This window comes from Myotis davidii, unplaced genomic scaffold (genome assembly GCF_000327345.1).
Source record: "Myotis davidii unplaced genomic scaffold, ASM32734v1 scaffold132, whole genome shotgun sequence".
NCBI lineage: Eukaryota > Metazoa > Chordata > Mammalia > Chiroptera > Vespertilionidae > Myotis > Myotis davidii.
The window spans coordinates 1,665,118-1,675,709 of record NW_006285258.1 but is presented as its reverse complement, the minus strand read 5'-3'; the positions used below and the strand labels follow the sequence as shown (position 1 = coordinate 1,675,709).

Sequence of the window (10,592 nt, the reverse complement as noted above, 5' to 3'; positions counted from 1 at the left end):
GGGAAATGGAGACATTAATTCCTGCCTTCTCTACCTTAAGAAAGTTCACTGTGACCAGGATGAGCCATTTTATATTGCTTAGCCAATGATATAGTTTTGAATCATGAAGTTTAAACTACTTTTCATGGATTGTGGCATAGGTCTATTTTCTTAATGTCTCAGAGTAAAAACTCTAATATATATTATATTATACACAAAGGCGTAAGGCTATTCTAGAAAAAATGTTGCTCTATTGTACACAAACTCATAATTATTAGAATTTTCTAAATTAGCATGGTCGGAAAATAGGTCACAAGGCAAAACCGTCAAAGGTCTCTAGTTATTTTAATCTACATAGGTGAAAACTTTGGGATATATTACAAGGGTATAAACCTCTACAAATATATATAATTTGGTGGCTTTGAGGAACAGCCCTTTTTCCTCAAATTTAGAAATCTTGTGAAATAGTTAAGAGCACAGACTTGAAGGCAACAAACCACATACCAACCCCAGTTCTGTCACTCACTACCTGTGGAATCTTCGATAAGTCACTTAATTTTCCTAAGGATCAGTGTCTTCATCTATAAAATTAAATATAGTAATCGCTACCTATTAGGAGATTATTATGCTAAATAAATATGATCACGTACATAAAATGCCTGGCACATAGTAACTGTTCACTCCTCCACAATTTTATTGAATAAATGATTGACCATTTTTGGTGTCCTTTGCTAACGCTATCATTTACAATCAAAACCATTACCTTCAACTATCTGCATAAAAGAGAACGGAATCTAGTTTCAAGAGGCAGCCAAAACTCTTCTGGTTACAGAATTAATTAAGCAAGACACACATTATATTAAGATGTGTAAAAACCTCCTTATGAAAAGACTTTGTGGAGAAAAGTAGGTAATTGTAAAAATTATTTATACCTAGAAATGGTAAAATGAACAAGTTGAGCCAGTGCCTATAAGCCTCATGGCTCAATAGTAAAATTAACAAATTATTATGACTAAAAGTAGGTCAATAAAGAAACAAATGATAGAAATCAATCTGAAAAAGCAAAAGACTATATCCAAAATCACACAAAGGTTTCAGTGTCAAACTCATAGGAAAGCACATAGATATCATGAATCCATGAAGTCATAACCATAAGTCATGGCCTATCTCAATTGTCTTTTCTTTCACAACTAATCATGTTATGTAACAGTAATTGTCTATTAAAGAGGTCTTTTCCCTGCAAGGTTAAAAGACTGCAATTTAATATGTGAGTCACTACTTAGATAACACAAATAGTTCTATTAATGATAACTTCATAAATTTTTAGTAAGAATATTTACCTGAGTAACTCTTATCTCTGTTTTCATCAAGCTCAGTACTGGTGGTAGCCACTGTATCAGCCAAAGCTACAAGGAACATCTGCTCCAAACGGGTAAGGCCTGGCAGACTCGAGTGCATAAGATGACTTGAAAGTACCCTAGCATGTTCTTGGCCAAAATAAGCTGGTCCATATTGAGAAAGATTTATTACTTTTGATTTTTTCTCTCTCTTTTCTGGCTCTAAATCAATATCATCTATTATTAGATCCTGTATTTGGAACAGCTGTGAATATTGATCCTCTGGTTGACTTTTGGTATGATCTTCATAGCTCTGTGGTATTTTTGTACTTTCTTCTGAAATTCTGTAGGTTGTATCTTGATCTGCAGCAAGTAATGCATATAATGGTAGTGGAGGAATAGAATCTATCTCAGTGTAATCTCGAGTACCATCTTTTCCTATGGTGACTGCATCCTTTGCTGTACTGCCACTTACACTAATGGTTCGAGAAAAATGTCGCTTAGTTCCTTCTCCAGCATCAGCATCTCTAACTATTGCAACTTCACCTGCAATACATTTTACTAAATGAGAGAGAATAGCTTTAGCCCTGCGAACTTTCCCTAAATCCATCAATTCTAACAGTTGAGTTGGATGATATTGTGGGAGAGTGGGGGAGAGTACATGTGCAGCTTCAAATAGGCCACCATCTTGCACTGCAGTTGGTGAACAAAAAACATCATCAGTAATAGCAGCTCCTTCAGCAATACTTTTTCTTGACAACATGTTAGATTTAAAGGCAGAATGATCTTGTATTGCGGTCTCTTCTGCATCAGGACTATCAGCTTCAGTGTCTCCAAACTTGACAGCATGCTTCCACTGTGCATATACCTGCATTTCACAATCCATCCCTACCACCAATATTCCATCTCTTACCCAAGAGAGAGAGACAGGCAGTGAAGGTGTACCATCAACGGAAGACACTAAGTCTATAGATCTAAGAAGAACCCATCTTGACCTAACTCCTTGCTTGATGCTACCCCCTAGTGGTAAAGTAATGACAGCTACTCCATCCTTACAGTTGGTCTGTTCAGTCACAATTCCTGAAAGCCGCCCATACATGAAGATATTAGCACCAACCCCAACAGTGAGAATGTGGGAGCCATCTTCTTTTGATACCCAATCCAAATGTACCAAATGCTTGATATTCGGAATAAGATATCTATCCTTGTTCAAAAGGGCGTCTGATTTGCTGTATACAAACAGATTACTGTCAACACTGATTCTTGAATCAATTACACTCCCAACCCTAACTAAGTCATCAAGATGAATTGTTTGTTCTAAAGCCCATTCTGATCCTCCCGTAGATTCACATTCAAATATGCAAACATGCATGGAAAATTCTTTGGAAACAAAACCATTGTGTTGGATAGGTTGTTTGTAAGCCACTGCAAGGCGACCTGTGTATGAACAACTAACAGCAACTGGTCTTCCCACAATGCTCACTGTACTGCTATTATCTTCTCCTTCATCATTCATCAAGGGCCATCTCCTCCAGTGGTAGGTTTCCTTCTCATCACTTTTACATTGTACGTTGGTTTCCATACTACATTTCCAGAAGCGTACTTGGTTGTCAGAACAAGCAGTAACCACTAAGTAAGGTGCAAGGCACACTGGATAAATTGATGAAGAACTCAGATGGCCTTAAAAAAGAAAAAGTATACAGTCATAATACTAGAACCACAAAATAATATGCTCATAATCAAATTCTGGAATGTGATCAATCCAAAGTCTCTATGACTTCTTCAAAAAAACTCTTCAGTTCCCCATCCCTAACTAGTGTGTGACACTAACTGTCCATTGGCCAAAGGTATCAAAGTATTGAACAGCTCATTGGTAAAATCAAAATATGCAATAATAATCACTTAATTTATTTTTAGGTCATTAAGCTTAAATAAGGCAAATATTTTATTAAAAATTCAGTTCAATCTTTAATAAATAAATCTATTATCTGCTGAATTTTATATTCTTTTGCCACAACCTGCCTCACTGGACTTTCGTTCTCTTATCTTTTATCACTTTCTTCATAGGTGCTTAAGTAATTTTTACAATTTGACCTTTTAATGTCCCCAATCGGCACAGAAATAATCTAGACCCTAGACCTGTTCCTACCATCAAAATGTTTTCAGACAGCTAAACAGACCGCTAAATCTCACCCTTTTTACCAGATTTAATTCATGCTCTCTTAACACTAAACCAGACCCTCATATTTATTTCTGGCTGCGAAAGTCTAACACTGCCCATCTATCATCCTATAGTTGAAATGTAATATATATATATAATAGAGGAATATGCAAATTGTCTGTTACAGCATCACATCATGACTGGATCAGCAGGCTGCGTCCCGCCCTCTGCTCAGGCAGCTGCAAGGCCCTGGGTAGGATAGGATACGATATGAGGGGATAAGAAAGGAGAGGGAGGGGAAGGCAGGCCTGCATGCAGACAGGCTGAGAGGAGAAACAGAAATATAGAAAGGGAACAAGAATATGACACAGGAATGGAAAAGGGAAGGAAACGCGGGGCTGCACGCGGGAGGGGGTGGCGACTGCAGTGGAAAAGGGAAGGAAACGCGGGACTGCATGCGGGAGGGGGTGGTGACCTTGGGGGGGGAGGGGAGGGATGCAGCGAAGAAGGTGTGTCCAGAGAGGGGTACCTTGCCCAGACATGGGAGTTGGGCAGTGGCCCCCAACACAGGCCATTGGCAGGGAGGTGCCCATGGGTCTGGGAGAGAGTGGGTGGATGGTCCGAGGCCTTCTGATCAGAGGCGCTCCTGCTTTGTGGCAGCAGCACCCAGGCCGTGCGGGCCTTGGCCACCCTCGCTGGGCAAGGCATCCCAGGCAGGGAATGGGAGCAGGACAGCAGCGGGGAGGCCGGGGAAGGCTGGGTGGCGAATACCTGGCCGGGGCCGAGTCCTGAGCTGGGGGTTAATGCCCCCCCCCCAACAGAAGTTTTAAGAAGGGAAGGAAGGAGGGAAGAACTTTATAAAGGAGTCAGTAGAGAGCAGTTGACCCCTAGAATGTCGGAGAGATGCTGGGGTCCAACTCCAGCAGGAGAGCGCAATCGCACTCCTCCCGTCTTTCGCCAAAAGTGCCGGGAGTGCTATCGCGCTCCTCCTGTCTTTCGCAGTATCTTCATTCATGTATTCAAAGTCAACATTAATTTTATTTTAACGTTATATGTTTTGTTCAAATTTTTTTTCTACTAGTATTTTATAATACAATCAGCAAACAATATATGTCAAAGATGAAAACAAATGTAGTAAAGGTTTCCTTAAGTTTTTGAATATGTAACTTCATTTACTTGCGATTCATAATTTTTTTCCTAAACTGCTGTAAAATCTGTAAAAATGCCTTGGCAATTTTAGCATAGATCCTAGGATATTGGTTGGCACTCAAAGGGTTAAAGAAGGAAAGAGGATGTATGAGTGAACTGTAAAAGCAATAATGAAAAGTATAGTTATGTACTGGGGACAGATTTTAAAAGTAGGAGTCAGAAAAGAAAAAAGATAAATGATAGTGAATTAGGCAGGTAGATAGATATGGAAACAGTGGAAGTAAGTAGAGAAGAATGTATGGGAAAGGTAGGATGAGAGAGAAAGAGGGAGGGAAGAAAATTTTAAAGGGGAGCCAGTAGAGCTTAAAAGGAGAATGGGAAGAAGGAAGAAAAGGGAGGGGGAGCAAAGCAGATCCAAGGGAGGAAGTGAAGAAAAAAATTAAGGTGGGAAGGAAGGAAAAGGGGAGGGATGGCAGGGGTAAAGATAAAGGAAAGAAGGAATGTGGCGGGGGGAGTGTAGGAGAAAGATGGGAAAAAAGATGATGGAACAGAAGTAGGCAATAAGGAGGAAAGAAAAGTTTATAAATGATGAGTCCATAGAAAAAAGTGTTACATAAAGGATAAAGAAAAATAGTGTGAGAGGGAGAAGCCGATAAGGAAGTCAAATGCAATTGAGTGTGAAGAAAATAAGATTTTAAAAAGAGTTAATAGGGGCAACCAGGCCGGCAGGGGAGGGCAGTTAGGGGTGACCAGGCCGGCAGGGGAGGGCAGTTAGGGGGATCAGGCTGGCAGGGCAGGGCAGTTAGGGGGATCAGGCAAGCAGGCAGAGTGGTTAGGGCAGGCAGGCAGGTGAGTGGTTAGGAGCCAGAGGTCCCGGATTGCGAGAGGGATGTCCAACTGGGATGTCCAACAGTTGGACATCCCCCGAGAGCTCCCAGATTGGAGAGGGTGCAGGTCGGGCTGAGGGACCCCCCTCCCCCGTGCACAAATTTTGTACACTGGGCCTCTAGTGTGTGTATGTGTGTGTGTGTGTGTGTGTGTGTGTGTGTATGCGCCTAAGCGATCATTAAGACCGAATGACTGGAATGACTTGTCGACAGGTTGCTGTGACGCACACTGACCAGCAGGGGGCAGGTTCTCAACGCAGGAGCTGTCCCCTGGTGGTCAGTGCACTCCCACTACGGGAGTGCTGCTCAGCCAGAAGCCAGGTGCACGGCTGGCGAGTGCTGCTGCAGCGGTGGGAGCCTCTACCGCCGCTGCAGCAGGGCTACCAAGTGGTGGGATCAGCAGGCACAGCAGGGCCAGGATGAGCAGCGGAGCTGTGCACAGCACAGGCTGGGTTCCTCCCCGGCCACCTGCCACTTCGGCACTGCCACATCCCTCATGGGGGATGTCTGACTGCCGGTTTTGGCCAGCCTGCAGGGATCAGGCCACAACCAGCATTCTAACATCTCCCCAAGGAGTCTCAGATCGTGAGAGGGTGCAGGCCAGGCTGAGGGACCCCACCCATGCATGAATCCATGCACCAGGCCTCTAGTAGCAGTACAATAGTGTAGATATAATAGTATAGATAGGTGTAGTACCAATTAAGATTGGGGTCAAAAGACCTATATTCAAGTTCCAGTCCACTGATACCTTTGTAAAAGTGGAAAAGCTACTTAAACATCTGAGCCTCTAATTTTAGTTCCCCAAAAATACTATTCAAGGAACTCTTCCATTACAATTCCACATGTGGCAGATCATTTTAAATTTGTCTTCCAATCCTGCCCTCCAAGCTATCTTATCCACCATGTTAAAGTCAGTATCATTCTAGACTAGGCAAACTATAATTGTATAGCCTACATTTTTTTCGCCACCAGTATCTGCCAACTCTTGTTCAATATACTTAATAAAAGTGAGACATGATTAGCATGATGTGGATGAAAAATCTTAATTTTAAAAAGTAAGCTTTAAGGATGCGCAAACGAATATATTTGTTCTTTACAATTTTGCTGTAACAATATTCCTATTTACAGGAAATCATAGGGCAGGCAAGAAGCCTCACTTTAAAATATTTATACCATTTTCTGTCAAGCTGATTACATTTATCACAGATTATTACTTATAAAGAATGTTTCTAAACAGATGTACCATTACTAGAAAATAAATCTTCATTTCAATGTCAATTTCAGAGGAGTTCAGGCATTTTAGCAACTGAAGATCACTCTGAGCTACAACTACTTGGTCTTAAAGTTACCTTACCTGCTGAAGGGGTTGCTCTTATTACTTCAACTCCTTCTGGGAGATCAAGAGGTTGGCTGTATACCAGTCTAGAACTCAGAATCAGTTTACTGGCAGTTTGAAGATTGGCAATTGATGAAGAATGTGGCATGGGGCTTATACTGGGTGAGACTTCTGGAGAAGAGTCTACATTCTTCTGTCCAGGGACTGAAAGTAGACTCTCTGATGAAACACCTTCTGAAGCTTTAGCTTTAAATAAATTACAAAATTATTAACTATATTACTATCATCACTATACACATGTAAGTAGAATAAATTTTATTTAAGAAACATGGTTCCTTAAAAGTACTTTGAGCCCTAACTGGTTTGGCTCAGTGGAGAGAGTGTCGGCCTGCAGACTTAAAGGTGCCAGGTTCGATTCTGGTCAAGGGTATATACTTGGTTGGGGGCACAACCCCAGTAGGGAGTGTGCAGGAGGCAGCAAGGAATTTTTAAAAAGTACTTTGAAAACAAGATTATTTTCAGACTTTGCTCAGTTACCTTGATAATTAAAAAAAACAACTTTTTTTTTTGCCCTTTTACTCTTAGCATCTCCATCACAAGGAGACTGTCAGGGAAGAATCACAACATGTAAAAGCTATCTAGTCAAATGTTCTCACCTTTAAGACATACAAAAACCCTGGAGAACTTGTTAACATCAAGTTCCCTGGGCCTAACCATAGAGACACTGATACGGTTATTTTGGGGTAGATCCCAGAAATCTGCATTAATAAGCCCAGGTATTGCTGAAACAGATGAGCCATGAATCAAAATTTGAGAAATAATAAGGTACCACCTCACTTAATAAAGAAATTTAAACCTGGAGAACTTAATGATTTTCCTAAGGTCATATAATTAGCTGTGGCAAAGAAGATACTAAAATACGAGCCTCTTAAATAGTACATGCTGAAACAAAAGAATGATTTCAAGAACAAATACAAAAAATAAAAGTTCCCATCAAATTTAAGATAGTATAAGTTGACTGGCTTTGTAAGGCACACTGACCTTGATCTTCTTCCAATGAGTTTCATTCTTTCACATTGGAGTGAAGTGTAAATCTCTAAGCAGATTCGGTTACCTGTGCTCTGCTACATGTGAGGGATATTTTGCATTGTGTTTATTTGGTTATGTGTCTATCTCCCCCTATTCGATTATGAATTCATCAAGGGCAAGGATGATATCTTATTGCTTTGTACATCTAAAGAAGCACCAGAACACCAAGAGATAATCAATCCCTGTTGGTGGAAGTCAAATATATCACTCTATTTTATAATGGCAGGCCACTCAAGAAGAAATATAAAAACAATTTTTGTAAAATGGAGTAAGACTACAAACTTATCGAGTTATCCAGCAGCTCCATCACTAACTAGATGTGTTTCCTCAGGTAACACACTCCACCGCCTCTGGCTATTTTCTCATCTGCAAAACAGGGAAACTGCCCTCTTCCCTTCCTACAAAATAGGCAGTTTTCATGTATATCATGCTAAGAAAGAAAATAAGATTCAAAGGCTTCAGAGTCAGAAACCTGATTTTGAAAACAATTTTTGTGATATGTGGGCCTTGGTCAAGTTATTTAATATTAATCCATTGGTAAAGTGGGAGAGTACCTATCTCATATATAATGCACCTATCTCAGTACCTGACACCTAGAAGTTACTCAGCATGTTCCTTCCACATCTAAATTTAAGCCTATCATTTCAAACTCTGCCAGGATTTTCAACACACTGATAAACTCAAGTAGTAGCTGTGAATGGCAATATACACTACGTTAAAGCAGCTGTGAATATTACCTGAAAAGCAGGTGCTTTCTGTCTGAGTGGAAAAGAACATACTATTTGTTAGACTCCACTGCAATCTTACTGTTTGTATTCACATGTTATTGTCACAAACAGGGTAAACAAGCAACTCTACACGAGACCTGGCCTTCGGAGAACTGCAGTGGGACACTTCGCTCATAAGCAATAAGAACGAAAAGGAAAGTGTCACGTGATTCCTGTCCTACCACAGGGATCTGTTACCACCTCTATTAATCTCTATTAATCTCTTTAGAACCACTCCTGGCTCTGTGCCCAACTCCATAAAATACTATATTCTCTAGTGAGTTAAAAATTCTCTTCCTGATGAGATGGTTTTAGATTCCTCTACTCTTAACAACATGTAATGCCAAGTATTAAAACTCCAAAGGTTTTGAAATAAGTTTTGAATTCCTGCTTGCTCAAGAAGATTAGATTTTACTAGCCACAGGTAAAAGGTTCTATCAAATCATTTGGCTTTTCTAATGCCAGTTCATGGCTCAGTTAGAAGTGCTACTTACACCATTATGTGATAATCTAGATTACAAAGAGAAAGAAAAAAATATATATGTATGTGTGTGTATATTTACAACTAGTTCACTGTAATAAATATTTAATGTGTTTAATATCAGTTAATTATATAATTATAAGAAAGAATAAAATATTTTAATAAATATTTTGAGTTAAGTAGTTTAAAGGAGATTCAGTTTGATATGGCTATCTTATAGTTCTTCACTTTAAGAATTCTCTCTCAGAAAGTAAGCTTGTTTTAGAAAGAAAGATCTTTGCTCAATTCCTTTGCTTCATATTATAGATTTTCTATTTTGCTTTAAAAAATTACTATAAATGTACATAGCAAAAGCATGGCAGAAATAATTTTTTACCAATAGTGCATTTCCTAATGTGCTACCAAAACAGTGCTACTTATGAGCTACAGTTCAGATGCTCCACCATATTTTTCTAAATAGCAAATCTACTTCTCTTAGTGATACTAAGCTAATGTACACTGTATCAGAAGGCATTATGTATTAATCAACAGAAAAGTACAACATTAATTCTATAGAAAACTGGCTTAAAGAGACATAGTCATAATAAACATTAAGTATTGATGGGAAAAATAAGTCAGTCAAGCTTTGGGGTTTTTTTTTAATGTCTAATGTATCCATAATGTTCTTAGATCACTGGTTTCATTAATGATTTATGATGTAATGAAAAGTCTGGCACATATACTGTAAACTTCGATTCCCCAACTCAATTTACAGTTCGATTTTCACTTTAAAGAACTAAGTAATCTAAAGTATATTCAGTAAAATAAAATTTTATATCATAAAAATTGTAATATAACTACTTACCTAAACATGGCTGTACAGATTTAAGATGAAGGTGCCACATATGGAGAATAGAGTAATTATTGCTGTCCTTTTCAATGACCACTAGAAAGAACTTTTCTGAAAAGGGTGGTGGGCGATACCCTATTGTTAAAGAAAAAGGATACTTAAGTTAATATGTTTATATAGGGTAAAAAGGAAAGAAACTTTTTAAAAACATCTCTTATATACATAGAAGTTGGGAGGAAGAAGGAAGAATAGACATTTAGAAGCAGTTTTATATAATTTTTGTACCAAAGATTCAGGTAGATAACGAAGACTAATGAGGCATCAACAGTACACAAAAGCCAACATGAAGGGACACCTACTAGTCAAAGATGGGACAATATAAGCATCTAATCTAATAAAAGAGAAACATGGTAATTGGCGTATGACTGCTACCCTTTCCATTGGCTAACCAGGGTGATATGCAAATTAACTGCCAGCCAAGATGGCGGCCGGCAGCCAGGCAGCTTGAAACTAACATGAGGCTTGCTTGCTTCAGTGACGGAGGAAACTAACGTTCCCCGCCTGCCTTGCAGGCCGC

The 10,592-nt window shown here is 39.4% G+C and overlaps 1 protein-coding gene across 1 annotated transcript in view; it reads right to left on the bottom strand.

The window, feature by feature from the left end:
- The window catches only part of DMXL2 (Dmx like 2), a 145,315-nt gene that overhangs the window by 48,642 nt on the left and 86,081 nt on the right, over positions 1-10,592 (bottom strand). The window contains 3 exon segments of the mRNA XM_006755995.2: positions 1,320-2,996; positions 6,868-7,095; positions 10,031-10,150. Of these exon segments, the coding sequence (XP_006756058.1) occupies positions 1,320-2,996; positions 6,868-7,095; positions 10,031-10,150 (2,025 nt within the window).